Below are 22685 nucleotides of genomic sequence, written 5' to 3' on the forward strand. Positions count from 1 at the left end.
AGCAGAGGCATTAGCGCATCGGAAAACCTTATTTACGCCGTTTGTTCATTGTAATATATGTATATTTATATACATACGTATAAGTAAATATTTATTTAATTACATATATGTATATCGATATACATAAATAAATAAATAAATAAATATATATATATATATATATATATATATATATATGTATATATATATATATATATATATATATATATATATATATATATATATATATATATATATATATATATATATATATATATATATATATATATATATATATATATATATATATATATATATATACTAATATACATACATATATTTTTATTATAAATTAAATGGGCAATATATGTATGTAGCTTAACTTTAAATGGATCAGGCTACAATCCACACAGTAAGCCAAAAGAAAAGAAATATAGTTGAAATACAATAAATCCAATTGATGAGGATTATTTCATTAGCTTTATATAAGATATAACGAAAGAGTGGAGGTATTGCTTATTTTATTAGTTTAACATATACTTCAATGTCTTCCATATTGTTCTTGCACTGTCTTCCTGTATTTGATCCTAATTGTTTACTTTTATTTCTTTTTACTTTCAATTTATATCTCGTAAATGGGTTGCCAACTTAGTCACGACGACGCGACCATGAAACAGGATGTACTGGGTTACCTGTTACCAGTAGCTCTCAAGAGCGACCTGACCATAAAATAATAAACAATTATCCAAAATTCTGATTGCGTCCATTTTCATTGACGACAGTGTAACCTTTATTTAACAAAGGTAACTTTGGTTTGATGTGTAGCTAGTGGAGTACTCCTCTTTGAGTAATTGTTATTTCCCGAGGTTCTGCAAGCTAGGAAACACATGTAGCGCAGATTTTACCTGCTCCATTCCCTCAATTTGCATATGTGTGTGTGTAAATATATGTATTTATTATTAGAGCTGCACAAACAACACAAAACCGTTACTCAGAGTTCCACCTGTCCGTTCGTCACACAGTTTTGATCAAGAGTGGAATGAAATTGAGATGCTACATGTAATATATGGTTTGATATAATCCAATTTCACGAATAAGCCTGTGAATTTAACTGGGTAACTTATTTTCAAAATATAAACGCTTATGCACCATAGACACGTTATTGAATCTTTCAACTTAGGATCTGCTTCAGACCATAGTTTTTAAAACAATAAAAACAAGTTTACGCCCCTATAAATAATTAATTATTAATTAACCCCTTTTGGACATACATCACCCCCTTTCCACGCAAAGTGTTTTTGGTATTATATAAAATATATCAATATTTTACTGTTCAATTTATATACATCCAAACTGCCCAACCGTTAATGAATACAATACCGTTTATGCTTTTAACATGAGTTACCCAATGAAATTCAAATGCTTATGCGTGAAACTAGATTATATCAAATGATATCTTACATGTCCCATCTCAATTTTATTCTAGTCGTGATCACAACAGCGCGATGAAGGGAAACGTGAAACTCTAAGTAACAGTGTTGTGATGTATGTTCTGCTTTAATAAAAATGCACGATACTCTAATTTGGCATTCGTGTACTATTTTTAACCAATTCGTTTTGCATTGATGTGCTTACTCTTTTGCGTATTTATATAAATATATGCATATATATATATGTATATATATATATATATATATATATATATATATATATATATATATATATATATATATATATATATATATATATATATATATATATATATATATATATATATATATATATATATATATATATATAAATGGAGTAATGCGCATATGTTAAATGAATTCTTTTATTTCCGACATATGTTTCGAAGATTACAAATGGTTGCTTCCAAAGGAATAAGCGATGTTGATAAAGATGTAATCTTCTCTTCAGGGAAATACATAAGAGCCGACTTAACTGTAAGACATTTTAGGGATAGAAATAGACATTTTAGGGATAGAAATGAACGCAACACCACGTGTCTTAGCAAATTAATTTGGGGACTTAAAGATAACAACATACAATTTAACTTAGACTGGCTAATTCTTTCCTCATCTATACCATACGATAAAGGTAAGAAATTTTGCCCGTTATGTTATACGGAAATGTTCTGTTGTTTTTTTATTCTAGTAGAATAAACTGGTAAATACGTTTATTGAAAAAGCATACAGATGTAAACATTGGCAAGCTCATGTATTTTCTTCATATAAATAACCCCAACAAATTTATATAATTGAGACAACTTACCTATTTATCTATTAGTTATTCACATACTTCAAGCGATACAAGTTAATTATACCTTTATATGTTATCTGAATACTTTCTATCTTTTGAACCCAAATTAAGACACCCAGCACGTCTAAAAAACATGAACTTAAACATTACTTTCAATTTAACGTAACATAAACATTACTTCCAACTATGTTCAATACGTTGTGCTCACATAACTTTATACTTTTGATTTCATTGCTCCTTCTTACATCCATTTCCTTTACTTGTTGCCTTTTCTTTCTTCAGCAAAGATAGGAGTAATTTATCCTGTTTAGGCTATGTTATTGGCATTATTCTGCGTCTGAGAATTTTAAATGTCTTCTTTAACTTTCTTAGACATATCTAAGATTCTGAAAGCAATCTTAGTTCGTTTGTTTACGTTTATCGTAAGATGAATTCAAAACATAGAAATATTTTCTTCTCCCTGCTTTATTACGTATAAAATACTCCACACAAAATAGATCCCTTCACTTTATTTATTAATTTTTTTTTTGTTTTTTTTTTTTGGTAAACCCTTGCATCAACAAATATAGAGCGTGAATATCGAAGTAATCATTGGTAATGATATTAACTTAGTTTAAACAAGTAATTTTTACTCCATTAATCCATTATTTTCCCCCCTCTGATTTCCATTTCATTTAACAACACAATCTCTCTCTTTAGATTAATAGAGCATCCATCACCTTTATATATTGACATACACTTAATATCTTACTAGTTCATACAAGCATTATTTTCCTATATATATAACATTGCCTTAATCTTTATTACCATACGTCTATCGTGTGTATGTGCGTAAACATGCATGTATGTCTATGTATGTATGTATGTATGTGTATATGTGTATGGCATGTGTGTATATATATATGTATATATATATATATATATATTTATATGCATTTATGCCAACACTACATGTATAAATACAAGATTAATTCCCCTTTGCGGTCCCATTATAGATAAAACACTCTTCTCCCATTTTTAATCGGGTTTCAAAACATTTTATTGACTTCCCATTCTAAATTCTACTCTTCTTCTTTTCCTTCCTTTCTTCCCTCCTTGTCTCGTAGCGTAGCAACTTCCAACAGTTTTTTTCAAATAAGTTATGTAGCAATCTTCTCTACCCACAGTTATCATATTCGGTTAAAATGTCTTCCGGTTAAGTCGGCTCTTATGTATTTCCCTGAAGAGAAGATTACATCTTTAACAAAATCACTTATTCCTTTGGAAGGAACTATTTGTAATCTTTGAAACATATGCCGGAAATAAAAGAATTCATTTAACATATGCGTAGTACTCCATTTATTAAATTTTATATTTATTCAAATACCCCAAACTAAGAGGGAGTTTCTACCTCGTAAACAGGAGTTACACCACAGTCATTTTGTGATATTTGCTACCCTGGTATCTATTAACCAATTTATTTTGTCGGAGTTAATAGTCAACTAAGAGAAATCAAATATATATAAATAAATAAATAAATAAATATATATATATATATATATATATATATATATATATATATATATATATATATATATATATATATATATATATATATATATATAAATTTAATCAAAAGATTAAATGTGGTACTTAAAATGTTTGAGGCACCAGAATTTGGTAGGGTAAAAACCAAAAACAAAATCAAGAAATTTGGTGAATAAAATTTGAAGAAAAGCAACAAAATTTCAACAGGTTATAGCAGTACGTACGTTTCGTACAAACTTCATTTATTCATGTAGTGAGAACACTACATAAAATGTGCAATGTAAATGTACTCCTCAGCTGCATAATGGAATTTCATTTTAGAAAGTCATTTGTAGATGTGTGCAAAAAACAAGAGTAAGAGAAGACAAAATACCATCTTGACTGGGCTGCTGTTCAACAGTCCAGTCAAGATGGTATTTTTTTCTTCTCTTACTCTTGTTTTTTGCACACATCTACAAAATGACTTTCTAAAATGAAATTCCATTCTGCAGCTGAGGAGTACATTTTCATTGCACATTTTATGTAGTGTTCTCACTACATGAATAAACGAAGTTTGTACGAAACGTACGTACTGCTATAACCTATTGAATTTTTTTTGCTTTTCTTCAAATTTTATATATATATATATATATATATATATATATATATATATATATATATACGTGTACGTATGTGTGTGTGTTTGAGCAGTAAATGAGTCTACAGTCATGATATAGCTAGAAATATATTTTTCATTTTTTTTTCAGAGCGTAGTCATGAAAATGGGCGCTCTCCTCATAATGATTTTGGTAGTTCATCTGAAGGTAATGATTCTTAAATCTCGACTTTTTCCCTGCTCTACTGGCATCTAATGTAATGTGTTATATAAGGCTTGCAAAATAGCAAAAGCATTAGCGCACCGGAAAACCTTATTTACCCCGTTTGTTCATTGTAATATATGTATATTTATATACATACATATAAGGAAATATTTATTTACTTACATATATTTATATTTATATACATATATAATATATTTATATTTTACTATTCCATTTATACACACCCAAACCGCCCAACCTTTAGCGAATACAACACCGTTTATGTTTTTAACAAGAGTTACCCAATCAAATTCAAATGCTTATGCGTGAAACTAGATTATATCAAATCATATATTACACGTAGCATCTCAATTTTATTCCAGTCTTGGTCACAACTGCCCGACGAACGAAAACGTGAAAGTCTGTGTAACAGTTTTGTGATGTTTGTGCTGCTTTAATTAAAATGCATGCTACTCTACTTTTGGTATTCGAGTTCTATTTTTACCACCTTGTTTTGCATTTATGTACCTACTAGTGTGTATATATATATATATATATATATATATATATATATGGCTTCTAAAGGCAAACTTCGTTTGTTTATTTACGTTTGCCGTAATTTGAATTTAACATATGAGAGCGTCTCATAAAGCGAGATTGCTATACATCTTAAATTTGCAGTGGAATTTGTAGTGGGGTAGTTTAGCTTAATCGGTCAAAGCATCGTGACGCGTAATCTCGGGGATGTGAGTTCGAGTCCACAGCTATCTACCTACACATTTTTCTGCGAAATAGGGGTAGTTTATCCTGTTCAGGCTACATTATTAGCATTATTCTGCCATAAATAAGTCTACAGTCATCATTTGGCAATATATATTTTACATTTTTTCAGAACATAGTCAGGAGAACGGACACAATGCTTAAAATGATTATGATAAATCAGCTGGAGGCAATTATTCCTAAATCTTGACTTTTTTCCTGCTATACTGGCATCTAACGTAGTGTATTACATAAGGCTCCCGAACTACTAGCAGAAACATTAGCGCATACGAAAACATTATTTACGCCGCCTGTTCATGGTTATATATGTATGTATAGTTATATACAGACATAAAAGTAAATGCTTATTTACACACATACACACACACACACACACACACACACACACACACACACACACACACGCACACACACACATATATATATATATATATATATATATTAATATACATACATATAATGGACAAATATGGACGTAACTAATCTGGTGGTACTCATATAGAAAGCTCTTTTAATGGATCAGGCTACAAATCACACAGTAAACCAAACCAAGAAAGTAATGTCATATATAGCCAGATACAGTTCAAATCCAATTGATTATGATTATTTCATTAGGGGTATACAAAATATAAAGAAAGTAGGTGGAGAGTGTTGTTTAATTGCTTAGTTTATCATATATTTTAATGCCTTCCATTTACAATGCTAACTAATGTTCTTTTCTACTCTTGGAACAAGGCCCGAAAATTTGGGGGATGGGGCCAGTCGATTAGATCGACACAAGTACGCAACTCTTACTTAATTTATCGATCCCGAAAGGATGAAAGAAAGGCAAAGTCGACCTTGGTGGAATTTGAAATCAGAGCGTAAAAACAAACGAAATATTGCTAAGCATTCCTCCCGGCATGCTAACGTTTCTGCCTTATACTAACTAATATTGTCCATGCCCTGTCTTCCTTCATTTAATCCTAATTTTTTTACTTTTTATTTCTTTTTATTTTCAATTCATTTGTCGTCTTGTTCATATTAGTCCCTTTACACCTTCTCCTCGACTTACGAACTAGTTCTGTTCCAACTGATACGTCGTAATTCGATCTAGTCATATGCCATATTTATATTTTTCAACAATATTTTCATTCAAACACAACTGATGCTTGGTAATGACTGAGTGAGAGGCAGTGGCAGGCAGTGGATACCTGAGTCTGGGGGAGACCTGCGTTGCCAGATGCTGCCATAGTTATTGTAACGCGCAGCTTCCCAACGTCCGAAAGTCGATTATTTATTTATTTATTTTTGTAACCGTAAGTGCGGATGGTCGTAAGTCGAGGAGAAGGTGTATTCCGTAAACAAAATATCTACAAACCTACCTCTAGTTTCGTTTTTACTTTCTCTACTATTTTTACTTCTAGGTTATCAACGATAGATATATATTCCATATATATATCTTACTATATATACCTTTTCTTCCACCATCATAATCCACTGTCTACTTTTTAATATCTTGCTAAATCTCCCTCCTATCTTCTATATTTAGTTGCTTATTGCCTTCCATATATTTTGCATACTGACTCTGCGTTTACATATATAGTAGCGGCCATAATATGAGATCAGTAAGAATAAGTGTATTGAAATGTTTATTATAGAAGATTAACAAAAGTTAGAGACTAGATATTTTACACCTATTGAGATATATCTAATGACTATATTTCGTGCAAATTTCAAGTGAATGGGATAAATATTTCGTAAGTTATGAGGAAATAAACAAATAATATTCCAAACTGCAACGGCCAAAAATTGAGCGTCACTTAGAAAAACAATGAAAAGTGGAAGAAGAACAAAAAAGAAACCCTTACTATTAATATTCTGTGAACATCTCTATACTATAAATGACCTCTGACATCTGTTACCACAGTATTGAATTAATTTCTTACAAAATGATGGAGTAATATTGTTCCGTTCGTTTTTCAATAATTCCCGGTGATCATTTTGGTTCTTTGGATTCCTCCTTCGCGCCCCATCTCCAATAATTTTCGAAATGTTTTCTATAGGGTTCAGATCGGGACTTTGAGGTGGCCAGTCCATGAGATCAACCTCTTCATCACTCAATAAATCTTTGACTCTCTTCGCAGTGTGACAGGGTGCGTTTTCCTTCTCGAGGATAGGAAGCTGAACTGACGAGAATCTGAGATGTGGAGAGGCATGCTGTCTAAGAATATGTTTGTAAATTTTAGCATTGACAGTCCCTTGTAGGCGAATAAGTGAACCAGGACCAGCAGCAGAGATCACTTCCCATACCATTACATTGCCTCCTCTATATTTCGTTGTCCTCTTCACACATTCACGAGATAATCTTTCGCCACTTCTTCGTCGGACGTACATATCGCCATCGGAACCAATCACATTAAACTTCGATTCATCGCTAAAATGAATCTGCGACCAGTGTTCTTCTGTCCCAATCACATGTTCGTGATCGAAATGAAGACGGACTATTTGATTTTTCTTGGAGATCAGATGTTTATTTGCCGGTGCCCGAGCAAGCAATCCAGTACCTCGTAACCTCCAAGAAACTGTTTTGCGCGATATGTTGACATCAGAAGTGGAGCTAAACTCGCGGGTTATCTCAGCAGCACTCTTAAACCTATCCTTCAGTGACATTGTAACGATAATACGATCTTGTCTTGGTGAAGTTTTATGAGGTCTACCGGTTCTGGGTTTAGCATCTGTCGATCCTGACGACTTAAAACGAGCTACAATTCGTTGGACGACACTTCTAGACCTTCCTACAGTAGTTGCTATCACAGAATTTGACTTGCCCAAAATGTTGAAGGCAAACAATCGTTTGTTTTTTCTCACAGGACACCGGTCGTCTCTCACAAGACGCCATGTTGAAAGTTGAACGTTCCAATGATGTATGACCATAAAGAGTTACTGTTAACCTACTATCAGTCTTCTAAACAACAAATAGCTCGGGTAGTAGTTCATTTTTTCCTAAGTGACCCTTAACGTTTGGCCGCTGATATTTGGAAGATTGTTTATTTCCTCATAACTTACGAAATATTTATTCCATTCACTTGAAATTTTCACCAAAGATAGATATTAGATATATCTAAATATGTGTAAAATATCTAGTCTCAACATTGGTTAATCTTCTATAATAACTATTTCAATACACTTATAGTCGTTACATGTGAATTGTGTCGATGAAAGTAACTATGATATTTTTTTACCTGATGAGCAAGTCTTTTACCTGTGTTAATTTATAAATTATGAAACAGAATTATATAGTCTATACAATACATATTAATATAGGTATGTAAAATAATGTGTTATTAATTATTTATTATACACTAAAATACGGAGCGAAATAAGTAAATCCGACCTGCTGGGGTTGTCATTCTCTCCTCCCTCTCTCCTGGAGTGTCCCTCGCAAAGTTTAATCTAAGCAAAGAACGACCTTACAGTTTAATCTTACCAAAGAAAGGATTTACAAGTCGCGTTGCCCAGTTAACTTACTCTGGGTGCTCTCGGTTGGCATTCTAGTAGTCACCAGGTTATCTGATTCTTTTGCCACCGTCAAAGATTTGCCCAGGATTTTAATTCTAAAGTACATCATAATGATGCTCTGGGATGAATTGCCAGTGATGTCTGAGTGCAATTAAGGTGTTTCCATCGTTTTAACATCGGAAACAATTGCTCGCCTAGCGTATCTAGAATTGACCGAAGCCTACCTTGAATCCGAGTAGCAGTGAACCACCGGTCCACTTTAGCCAAGCACGTATAGTAGCTTCCCTGATGATTTAATGGTGAAAACTTATTGCCCGCCTTTTTTACTGCACTAATAAATCCAAGTAGAGTCGGAGATTGGCAGAGTGAATAGCCCACTAGACAACAAAAGCCTCATAGATAGATAGATAGATAGATAGATAGATAGATAGATAGATAGATAGATAGATAGATTGTCACAGACAGATCACATCAGGCACCTACACCAAATTTGTAACTGTAGAGACCCAGAAAGTTGCCCAGTCAACTAGGCGTGCATTAATAGATCAGTGATTTATGAAGTTGGAGTTACTTCTGATTTTCAACATAATGTGGCTAAAAAGAAAAAATAGGTAAAGTACTACACGCACACACATACACACACAAACACACACACACACATACAAACACACACACATACACACACACAAACCCATACACACACATACATTCATATGTACGTATGTATGCATGTATGTATGTATGTATGTATATGTGTATGTCATTAACCAGTTTTAATTCAAGATTTTTTGCCAATACAGAAAGAGCCGCTTTCTAACCTAGATCCAAGACACCTTCATTGAAATTTCAACATCAACAGGGTATTTTTCCATGTATATATGTATATGTGCAGTATTTTGAGTTAGTGCATGTTCAGATTTGTATGTGTTGTTTTACGTAGGTATTTTCTTACGTATAGTTACATGTCTACACATGCATGTATATACTTAACCGATAAACTTCTGGAAAATTCTACAGATTTTTACACTTCCAGTGATGGCTTGAACATTTAATCTTCGAATCATCTTTCTTCTTACTCGTTTTGAGAAGCCTAATTTTCAAGATTGGGACTTAGGCAATATGTTACCTATCTCAATGCATCAATAATTACAGATATAAATCTGAACTTGTAATCTGGGTAGAGTAGTTGTAGATTTCTCAATAATTCAGCGTAGGTATTTTCGTTTTACCTGAACATCTGCTGTTAACATCTGCTGGGCAGTTGATTTCCATAACTCTACGTAGTTTCTGCTCTCTATTCCAAATCCCTATATCAGGTCTATTATGTTTACATTTTATTGAGGTTTTCATTGGGACATTCCATCAATAATCCTTCCTATTAAATCATGGGTCCTTATTTCATGTACAAAATTTGTAGCAGTTGAGAAGATTGGTTTTCTACACTTATATTTTTCAACACAATTTTCATTTAAACGCAACTGATGCTTGTTAGTGCCTGGGTGAGACAGTAGCGAGCAGTGGATGCTGATTCTGAGGGAGGCCTGTGTTGCCAGATGCTGTCATAGTAATTGTAACGCGCAGCTGCCCAACGTCCGAAAGTCGATTATTTATTTATTTATTTTGTAGTCGTAAGTGTAGATAGTCGTAAGTCGAGGGGAAGGTGTATTCCGTAAACAAAATATCTACGAACCTACCTCTAGCTTCGTTTTTACTTTATCTTCCATTTTTACTGCTAGGTTATTAACGATAACTATATAATATTCCACATATATCTTACTATATGTATCTTTTGTTCCACCATCGTAATCCACTGCTTACTTTTTAATATCATCCTAAATCTCTCTCCTATACTTATTGTCTTCCATATATCAGTATTACGCATGCTGACCATTTGCGTTTATATATATATATATATATATATATATATATATATATATATATATGCATTGTGTCATTGAAAATAACTATATTGTTTGACCTGATGAACAATTCCTTTTACCTGTATTAATTTATAAATTGTGCAATTGAATTATATAATTTATACTATACATATTAATACAGGCATGTAAAATAAAGTATTATTTATTATACGTTAAAATAGTTTTCATATGATAAAGGCTTCAAAACGAACGTAGCTGTATGGATGACGATTGTTGTAATAAATATTTTTATTTTGTACCTCTTGTCTTTATATTTAGAAAGCGCAAAATGTGTTAGAATAAAGAAATGGATATGTTAGCCTTCTAACAAAATTTAACGATTATCAAAATATAATAATGGAGCAAAATGAGAAGCTCTCAAAGTTGACCATATTCCTTACTACAAATTTCATACTTGACCTAATATATATATATATATATGTATATATATATGTGTGTTTGTGTGTGTGTGTGTGTGTGTGTGTGTGTGTGTGTGTGTATGTATGTATGCATGAATGTATGTATGTGTATATATATATAGGTATATATATGTATATATATATGTATATATATATGTATATATATGTATATATATATATATATATATATGTATATATATGTATATATATGTATACATATATATATATGTGTGTGTATATATACATATATATATATATATATATATATTAGGTTGTCAAGCATGAAAATGTAGTAAGATATATGGTAAAAGTTTGACAACTTTTCATTTTGCTCCATTATTATATTTTGACAAACTTTATTTTTTGTTAGAAAGCTGAGGCATCTATTTCTTTATTCTAATTCATTTTACGCCTTATAAAGCATTTATAAATCGTTTTTTCTTTTCTTGTTTAGAGATGAATAAATCGGAAATTCGTAGTTTTGAAATATGAGTTCTTTTTTGAAAATACAGCATCACAGATAGCTCGGAGTATTAATGGAATATTTCATTCTTAAGTTATTACACAGCAGACAGTATCAAATTGGTTTGCAAAATTTCGTTCTGGTGACTTTGACCTCACAAATGAGCAACGCGGTCGACCAGAAACAAAGGTGGAACTGAAAGCCATCGTTGGGTCAGATTCATCTCAGAGTGCCCGTGAATTATCGTTGTTGTTTGGTGTTAGCAAGCAAACAATATTGATTCACCTAGTTCAAATCGGTAAAGTGAAAAATTTGGATAAGTGAACTCGATGAAAATCAGAAACAGCAACGTTTAGAAGCCTGGATTATGCTGCCTTCTCGTCACAAAAATGAATCATTTTAAAATCGAATTGTAATATGTGATGAGAGATGGATCCAATACAACAATCGTAAACGTTCAGCACAATGGTTGGACAAAGAAGTGCCACCAAAACACAGTCCAAAAACCAAAATTCATCAAACGAAGCTGATGGTGTGTGTTTGCTGGCCTGGCGCAGGTGTGATCCAGTATAATTTCATTAAACTGACTCATCAATCACAGCCAACTGGACCAAATGATGCAGCAACTTGCAAAATAACAGTCTAGATTAGTCAACAGATCCACTCTTATTTTATTGCAAGACAACGCCAGGCCACACATCGCAAAAATTACGTTGACGAAACTACAGGAGTTGGAGTTGGAAGTTCTCCATCATCCACCATAATCACCTGATCTTTCCCTCGCTGACTACCACTTCTCCGAGAATTTGGATTACTTTTTGATAGGAAACAAATATAATTCTGACGATGTTGTAAAACAGGCCTTCCAAGATTGTATTGACTCTAGGTTTTATTGACTCTAGCTTTTGCAATGCCGGGCTGGACAAGCTGCTGCTGAAATGGCAAATGTGTATTGACAATGCGGGTGCATACTTAGATAAATAAAACTATTCCTTGTATTTATAAAACATTAGCAAACATTTTTGTTTTCTACAAATTTCATACTTGACGACCTAACATGTATATATATATATATATATATATATATATATATATATATATATATATATATATATACATATATATATATATATATATATATATATATATATATATATATATATATATATATACATACGCATATATATATATATATGTATACGTATATATTTGTATATATGTATATATGTATGTATGTATGTATGTATACATGTGTGTGGGCATGTGTATGAGACAGAGAGAGTGAGTGAGTGAGTGAGTGAGTGAGTGAGTGAGTGAGACTGAGCCATAAATGAGTCTGCAGTTATCAGATATATTTTTATTTTTTTCAGAATCACACGAAACTGGTTATAATAATCATGATGACTCATCTGATGGTAATTATTATTTAGTCTCAACTTTTTTTCCTGCTATACTTACATATAATGTATTGTATTATATACCCAGGAAAGGTTCGCAACTTGACAGAATCGTTAGTGCACCGGAAACTTTATTTGCGGTATATTTTCCAGATATTTACGTTGTACATTCATCGCCCTTTTCACCTTTGCTCGGAGCAAAATAAGTATATCCGACCTGTTGGGGTTGTCATTCTCTCCTCTCTCCTCTCTCCTGGTGTGTCTTTCACACAGTTTAATCTTACCAAAGAAAGGATTTACAAGTCGCGTTGCCCAGTTAACTTGCTCTGGGTGCTCTCGACTGGCATTCTAGTAGTCACCAGGTTATCTGACTCTTTTGCCGCCGTCAAAGATTTACCCAGGATTTTAGTTCTAATGTACATCATAATGATGCTCTGGGATGCATCGTCAATGATGTTTGAGTGTACTTAGGGCGTTTCCATCGTTTTAATATCGGAATCACTTGCTCGTTTGACGAATCTAGAATTCAACGAGTCCCAGCTTACATCACAGTGGCAGTGAACCACGGGTTCGCTTTAGGCAAGGACACATAGTAGCCTTCTCTGCAGATTTAATAGTGAAACTTATGGCCGACCTGTTCACTGCAATAATAAATCCAAGTCGAGTCGGAACGAAATATCTACAAACCTACCTCTAGCTTCGTTTTGACTTTCTTTACCATTTTCTTCTAGGTTATTAACGATAACTTTATAATGTCCTACATATATCTTACTAATATATACCTTTTATTTCACCATCGTAATCCGCAATTTACTTTTTAATATCTTGTTAAATCTCCTTCTTCTCTTCTATATTTTATTACTCTTTTGTCTTCCATATATCAGTATTACGCGTAATGATTCCTTGCATGTATAAATATGCATTGTGTCGATGAAAGCAATTATGATATTCTTTGACGTGATGAGCAGCTCTTTTTACATGTATTAATTTATAAATTATGCAACAGAATCACATAATTTACACTGTTCATATTAACACAGGCATGTAAAGTAACGTATTATTTAACATCTATTATACATTAAAATAATTTTCATATGATAAATGCTTCGAAACAATCTTAGCTGTATGGATGACAATTGGTGTAATAAATATTTTCATTTTTGTACCTCTTCGTATACTTATTTATTGTGTGTGTGTGTGTGTGTGTGTGTGTGTGTGTGTGTGTGTGTGTGTGTGTGTATGTGTGTGTGTGTGTGTGTGTGTGTGCATGTGGACGAGAGAAAGAGAGAGTGGGAGAGCGTGTGTGTGAGAGAAGCAGAGAGTGACTGAGCCATAAATGAGTTTGCAGTCATCATATATATTTTTTTTTTTTTCAGAATCACACGAAACTGGTTATAATAGTTATGATGACTTATCTGATGGTAATTATTGTTACATCTCAACATCTTTTTCCTGATATACTGGCATCTAATGTATTGTATTATATAATCAGAAAAAGTTCGCGACCCGACAGAATTGATAGAGCACCGGAAAGTTTATATGTGGTATACTTTCCAGATATTTTTGTTATATATTCATAGTCCTTTTCACGTTTGCTCGGAGCGAAATAAGTAAATCCAACCTGTTGGGGGTTGTCATTTTCTCCTCCCTCTCTCCTGGAGTGTCCCTCACAAAGTTTAATCTAAGCAAAGAACGTGTTGCCCAGTTAACTTGCTCTGAGTTCTCTCGGCTGGCATTCTAGTAGTTACCAAATTATCCGATTCTTTTGCTGCCGTCAAAGATTAACCTAGGATTTTAGTTCTAAGGTACAACATAATGATGCTCTGGGATGAATCGCCAGTGGTGTTTGAATGCACTTAAGGCGTTGCCTTCGTTTTAACATAGGAACCACTTGCTCGTTTGACGAGTTTAGAATTCACCGAATCCCAGCTTGCATTCGAGTAGCAATGAACCACCAGTCCACTTTAGCCGAGGACACACAGTAGCCTCCTCCGCAGATTTAATCGTGAAGGGTATGGATGCCTGTTTACTGCACCAATAAATCTAAGCAGAGTCGGAGATTGGTAGAGTGAATAGCCCACTATTTCGGGAGTACGTAATTGCTGAGGATTGTTTATCACTTTTGACCAATGAGAAGGTTGACTGAGGTATGTGAGTATTTCTGTGTGTATTTGGTGGAGAAGAGGAGAAAGTGATGGAAAGGGAGGAAAGAATTGTAGTTATATGGAGATGGAGGTGTAGGTGGTGGTAATGGATTTATTTTGACATTCAGTCTGCAGATGTAAAAGATGAGTAGTACATTCCTTTGTTCGATATCATTTAAGGCATGACTATCTCCATTGAAGTCTGGAGCAAACAGATCAGCAGGTACAGCCACTACAGCCATCAGCTGTTGGAGTTTATTGTCTGAATTGATAAATGATACTTTATTAGGATGACCTTTTAATTATTTCTGGTGGTACAATGGTATAGTGTATAACATCCTAAATATTGACTGGTTTGTTTATTTGTTTATGTACCCGGCATAATGAAATGGGAGCTTTTTTTTACATATTCAAAACGTTTCCCGTAAACAAATTTAAAAGATATACACGTATATTTCTTTTATTTCTTTTGTGCGCTTCAGCTATAGCGCTGTGGTCTTTCTGGAAGCACCACGTGATTTTGTACCTTTTCCACAGCTTTTTTTTTTTTTTGGCTGATTTATTTACACCAGACATTGACCCCGGTAAATTGACTGCTTTGTCCACATGCATGCAAGAATTTTGCGGTAACCAGGAAGCACAATTATGTTGGCTTACTGTTCCATTCAGCTTAGACAGTGATTCATCAGACCACACTATAGTATCCAAGCCGTTTTATCACAGTCGCTTACAATAACATCAAGAAGTCAAAAGAAAGTTTGCAGTTTTTAAAATCTCAAAATAATGCCCATTGTCTATTTCATAAGTCAACAAAGTTTTCAGTGTCACACGTTTCCTTCACAACGACGTGGTTCCGGATTCAGTCCCACTACGTAGCACTTTAACTTCGGGTCGACCAAGGCCTTGCGAGTGGATTTGGAAGATGGAAACTGAAAGAAGTCTGTCATATATGTATATATCTATTTGTGTATGCCTTTGTGTCCGTATTTGTATCCCACCGCTTCTTAACCACTAGTGTTGGGAAGTTTATGTCCCTGAAACTTAGCAGTTTGGCTATAATCAAACGATAGAGTAAGGACTAGGTTTTTTAAAAAATAAGTCCAGGGGTCGATTTGCTCTACTTAAACCGTTCAAGGCGGTGCTCCAGAATGAAAGCAGTCAGATGACTGATACAAGTAAAAGATAAAAAGGGAAAAGCCATTCACATGGTAAAAAGGTTAAAAGAAACAGACATCATCCCTTGATGTCTGAATAAATTTAGACATAAGTGACTCTACAGTTCAACATACAGCCAAACACAACTTTACATTTTTTTTCAGAATCTTCCGAAAATATTTATAAGGACATGCATGATTATGGTGATGATGACTCAGCTGAAGGTAATGATGGTTAAATCTCGATATATTGCATTTCCTGCTAAACTAATATATTGTATTCTATAGCTAGAAAAGCCTCTCAAACTGACAGAGCCGTTTGAGCATCAGAAAAAAAATTATTTGCAGCATTTCTTTCACATATTTACGGCATACATTCGTCGTCGTTTTATTCCGTTTACTCGGGGCAAAATATATAAACCTGATCTGTCGGTAATCGCATTCTCTCCTCATCTTCTCTTTGGAGGTGTGCGTCATTTGATTTGATCTTAGCAGAGAAAAGGTTTGCGAGTTGGATAGCTTGCATAAATTGCTCTGAATGGCGTCTAACGAAAGCAACTAAACAAAAGCTTCAAAGTTTTTGTTATCATATTCCTCGCAAGAATATGTTTAATAATCAACCGAAAGCTATTTCGTAATCCTTCACTTAATGTTGATTATTTTATTTTATTATATAAGTGTACATGAAAACAGCCATTCATATATATGTGTGTGTGTGTGTATGCATACACACACAGACATTACATACTATATATATATATATATATATGTGTGTGTGTGTGTGTGTGTGTGTGTGTGTGTGTGTGTGTGTGTGTGTGTGTGTGTGTGTGTGTGTGTGTGTGTGTGTGTGTATGTATATATATATGAGATCAAAATAAGCAGCAAGGATATCCAGAGGTAATGTAGTACGAACGTTTTAAGCAACTCCATTTAATTGAGCAATGCAATCATTATATCAATTTAAATGCAGAACAATCCTCAGCTGCATATAGACAAAGAATTTAATTAAATTAAAACAGATGGACACATTAGTATATTTTCACCAAAAATCTCCAAAAAGGTAAGGAGATAGGCAGATAACATGCTGTCTTCACTTCAGCTTAGAAGCTACTAAGGTATCAGGAAGAAAGACTTGTTACAGATTTTGCTTGTCACTGTTTTATGGGGTCAGTTTTAATTTATAGACTAGTTTATCAAATCTTTGTATATCTAAGACCAAAACAGCAAGGAGCAATGCCTGTTAGGAAGTGGGCTGAGGGAATCGACATGAACCATAGTGGGTATAGCCATAAAAACTATCAAGATTTATTTGAAGCAATATCATGAGATTTGGTAAAGGAAATCTTAAATCAAGATGTTAGCTGACAATTAATATATATATATATATATATATATATATATATATATATATATATATATATATATATATATATATATCATAAATATATAGGGGTCAGCATGAGTTGCTTCACCAACATACTGAAAATTTAGAAATAGCAGTCAAAGAACTATTGATTCTAAACTACAATTTTTTCTCTAACGGATGGCGATATTTATGGCACACATAGAACAAAAACAGAAGAGAAAATAAAAAACAAACCTGCCTTTAGTTAATCATGTACGACGTTTCATGGTTAAGAATATAAAACTATTCTTTGCCAATCATCAGCATGATGTACGATAAATCTGAAAATGTCTATATACTCATGGGTATTTGACCATGCGACATCAAAATCGCATGAGGAAAGGCATTCACAAAATTTATCGGCTAGTAAGTTCAACATTTCACCCCAAGAATTTATCCCATGTGCGCCACAAATAGTCCCGCATAAAAAGTCCCGCATAAAAGGGTTGCAGTTTAACCATCTAATAAGAGACATCAATATAAATATACAGATATAGGGCATATATATCTGTATATGTATATATATATATATATATATATATATATATATATATATATATATATATATATATATATATATATATATATATATATATATATATATATATATATATATTATACTATACGATATTATATTAAAGGATAGAGGACAACAAAAACCAAGGTAGGACTAATATCTCAAGTAATTTAGAATATTTGATTAGGGGAAGGTGAATTTGAAGTCTTACAGTTGTTTCTAGGATACTCCAAGTGATAGGCTAGCATGTATGTACAGTGGTTATTCCGTTACCAGAGACAAAGTGAGTATGTATGAAAGTTCTAGATAGGGAAATTCACAGTTTATAAAGAATAAAATAGTAGATTGAAGAAAAAAGAGTAAAACAGTAGATAGAAGAAAACAGACAGGAGAATAAAGTTCACAGATTATCTTCTTTCACAAGGTATGGAGGTTGTTCCGTACTTCCGTGAAGGTATATTCCCTTAGGTATAATCTCTGGTTAAACCAGGCAGTACATTGGCAGTATTTTTAATGCCACGTTCATGTTGAAGGATTAGATTATGTATTTAGGTGGTATGAAAAAGGTTCACGTGGGTATATAGAATGAGAAAGAGAGCCATCATGATAGACAGATATGGGTTGTGAGTGAGTGAGTGAGTGAGTGAGTGAGTAGAAAAGAGAGGAGAAAGAGAGAAAAGAAAGAAATGATATAGGTATAGGAAAGAATGAATGAGAGCGAAAGTAAAATAAAATAATAAAAAATAAAAAATAAAAAAAGATAAGATGTCGGTACACATCTATATAAATATATATATGCATACATATATGGAGCAAATAATTCACGAGAAAATATATGTGAACATATCATCAATTGTAAACAATTGCCTAGTGTAACATGTGCCTTCGGACGGTTGATTTCTGTAGTTATGATCGTCCATCTTTCTTTTCCTCACGTGATTATCTTTCTTTTCCTGCAGGACGTTCTAAAGACTGGACGTCTTCTATCTGACTCTTCTATCTTTTTTTCTTTTCAAAGAAAATGTTTCTCTCAGCGTTCACTATTTTCCTCCCGTTCTGGCCCAACGACCCTCCATGTTTGTTTTCGTTCGGTTTCTTTGTATGTCTCCCTGTACTTTTTTTGTTCCCTCCATAAATCCAGAATTTTATTTTGGAATTTATGGGAGTAACTGTCTTCGATGTCTCATATTGTCGTTGAATGCTCAAAATGAGAAGTAGATAGACAGCCGACAAATGATGAAGGGTCGTTCATTGTGTTGCTTTTCCTGTTTTCCATATTTTCTCTCGTTTGCGTATTTAATTCGTTTGTTTTCGTACTTCATGTTGGTTACAGAGTTGGTGACATCCTGTACCCATATATTCACACACACACACACATATATATATATATATATATATATATATATATATATATATATATATATATATATATATTAATATTTTTAAGTCTCTCTAAAGGAGACTACCGCAGCGGTACTGGAAATTAATAGTTATCGCCAAGCCAACATGGCAGTCCCAAAATTAGGACGAAAGCTGCCGTGAATTAGCTCCAAGAAGCCAAGAAGATAAATAACCTTCGAACAGACAGTCAGTAGCGCCGCCTGGCTGGAGCTTGGCTGCTCTGCATTGACAAGGGGAAACACCCTGAAACTAGTCTAGTCTGCAGATGCCAAACCAGCAAGGGGAAGCTGCTGACCTCCCCTGTTCAAAGGTTATAAAGGACACAGGTTTCGTGTGTCACATAGCTAGCTAGAGGCGAATGGCTTCTTGGAGCTAATTCACGGCAGCTTTCGTCCTAATTTTGGGACTGCCATGTTGGCTTGGCGATAACTATTATATATATATATATATATTTGTTTGTTTCAATCATTTGATTGCGGCTATGGTGGAGCACCGACTTTAGTCGAACAAATCGACCCCAGGACTTATTCTTTGTAAGCCTAGTATTTATTCTATCGGTCTCTTTTGGGGACGTAAACACACCAGCATTGGTTGTCAAGCGATGTTGGGGAGGGAGCAAACAGAGACATGCAAACATATGCATATATATATGTATATATGACAGGCTTCTTTCAGTTTCCGTCTACCAAATCCACTCACAAGGCTATAGTAGAAAACACTTAACCAAGGTACCATGCAGTGGAACTGAACTCGGAACCATGTGGTTAGTAAGCAAGCTACTTATCACACAGCCACTCCTCCGCCGTTATATTAGATATTATATATATATATATATATATATATATATATATATACAGTTCTATATTTTATAGATGAGGAATTATGTACATTATTTACATCATTTACATTTGACAGATATTTGTCTTCTTGTTTGTTGATAACACAACGTTTCGGCTGATATACCCTCCACCTTCATCAGGTTTCTTGGGGAAATTTCGAACCTGGGTTCTCCTTCCTAAGGTATTTTTCGATGTTGTTGTTGTTGTTGTTGTTGTTATTATTGTTATTATTATTATTATTATTATTATTATTATTATTGAGTGAAGAGCAGTGCATTCCATCAAAGTGATACTGGAGTAAAACATACGAAGCCCATTATACCCATCATGACTACCCGTCTGATAAGGGTAAACCAGGCACATGCTTCACAACCATATGTTCGCGACATGGTGATCTCATATCAAGATAAACAGTGCATGACCTCGCAGGTGGGGCCCAGTTAGATTTTTTTTCAGATCGAGTAGCCCATCCCGCTCGAAAGGTCCCTGAATAAGGTTTGTTTAAGGATGCTGAGCAAAACACCCATCTTTCCGAAGGTGAATTATTCAAACCCCAAAGAACTCCTCTCAACACATGGCTATGATGCTCCCCCACTACTTCTGCTCGTGATCAGAGATGCACATATCGTCAGCCACCAAGGGACATGCTCAACTGGTTAAGGTCAATCAACTGACAAGCAAATCTGTGGTATTAAGCAGAATATTTGCTGTAGCCCATCTTTTATACCAAGAAAAAACAACGTACATGATAACACTTCCAATCAATTAAGATCAGAAACCATGAGAGCCACTGCCTGATATTGCATCCGGGCATTTATTATTATTATTATTATTATTATTATTATTATTATTATTATTATTGAGGTCACTACCTGGAAGCCAACTCGGAATCTTGGGGTTAATAGCCTGCGCTCTTAACCACTACGCTATATGCACCTGGGCAATTATGGAGTGAATTCTAGGGCTTAGGAGGTTGTTGTGTCCTAGCATATGTGCTGCTTCTTATAATTTTCGCATTTTCCAGTGGTCTTCTCTGTCTATTATTTTAACTTTATCCCACAGGGGGATCAGCTATACCCGATTTATCAATATCTCCTCGTGTCACATCTTTGCGATTTTCCTCTACCCTTATTTTGAGGAGGCGACATGCTTCGCCTTTGTATAACCTACCACAGCTGCATGGGATGGAGTATACGTAGTTTTTGGTCATATTCTCTTCTATTGGTGGCTTTACTCGAAGGAGATTCAGGATATCCGTATACCGCAAGCCGACCTTCACTGGACGATACCTCAACTACAATTCCCACCATCCATACAGTGTAAGGAGAGGGATTGCTCAGTGCCTAAAACATCAAGCAAAGAATATTAGTAGCGTTCGTGATACCCACAAAGAAGAAATGATGAAGCTCAGTAACAATCTATTAAGCAACAATTACCCCAAAAACATACTATCCACTCTAATTATGAAGAAAAGAGGGGATGAAACCAATAAACTATCCACAGTCAGTCTACCCTATGTGAAAGGCCTCTTCAAAAAGATACAAAATATATGCGACCCATATGACATCAGAACAGTATTCAAGAGTAATACTTCGCAAATATGTCCGAGTAAAACCACCAGTAGAAGAGAATGTGACCAAAGACTGCGTGTAGACCATCCCATGCAGCTGTGGTAGGTTATACAAAGGCGAAACATGTCGCCCTCTCAAAATAAGGGTAGAGGAATATCGCAAAGCAGTGACACGAAGAGATACTGATAAATCGGGTTTAGCTGATCATGTACGGAAAAATGGAGACCACCTTCCTCTGTGGGATGAAGTTAAAATAATAGACAGAAAACACCAGTGGAAAATACGAAAACTAAAAGAAGTAGCACATATGCTAGGACACAACAACCTCCTAAGCAGACCGAGTGCAGATACGAATAGCATACGGGAACCGGTATTAAGGAAGGATAGGAAAATATTAGATTTATATGCCCTAAAATTCCATAATTGCCCACGGGCATATGGCGTATTGGTTGAGAGCCCGGGCTACTAACCCCAAGATTCCGAGTTCGATACCAAGCAGTGACCTGAATGATAATAATGATAATAATAATAACAACAAACAACAACAACATCGAAAAATACCTTAGGAATGAAATTTCCCGAAGACACCTGATGAAGGCTGAAGGGT

At 34.0% G+C, this 22685-nt stretch overlaps 1 protein-coding gene across 1 annotated transcript in view; it reads left to right on the plus strand.

Moving 5' to 3' along the window:
- The first annotated feature begins 12980 nt into the window (after window positions 1-12980).
- The window catches only part of LOC106882964 (uncharacterized), a 125642-nt gene continuing 115937 nt past the window's right edge, over window positions 12981-22685 (plus strand). The window contains exons 1-3 of the mRNA XM_089350073.1: window positions 12981-13065; window positions 14424-14468; window positions 16511-16570. Of these exons, the coding sequence (XP_089206199.1) occupies window positions 12981-13065; window positions 14424-14468; window positions 16511-16570 (190 nt within the window). The remainder of the gene's footprint in view (window positions 13066-14423; window positions 14469-16510; window positions 16571-22685) is intronic.

Source organism: Octopus bimaculoides, chromosome 4 (assembly GCF_046866305.1).
Source record: "Octopus bimaculoides isolate indiv1 chromosome 4, ASM4686630v1, whole genome shotgun sequence".
NCBI lineage: Eukaryota > Metazoa > Mollusca > Cephalopoda > Octopoda > Octopodidae > Octopus > Octopus bimaculoides.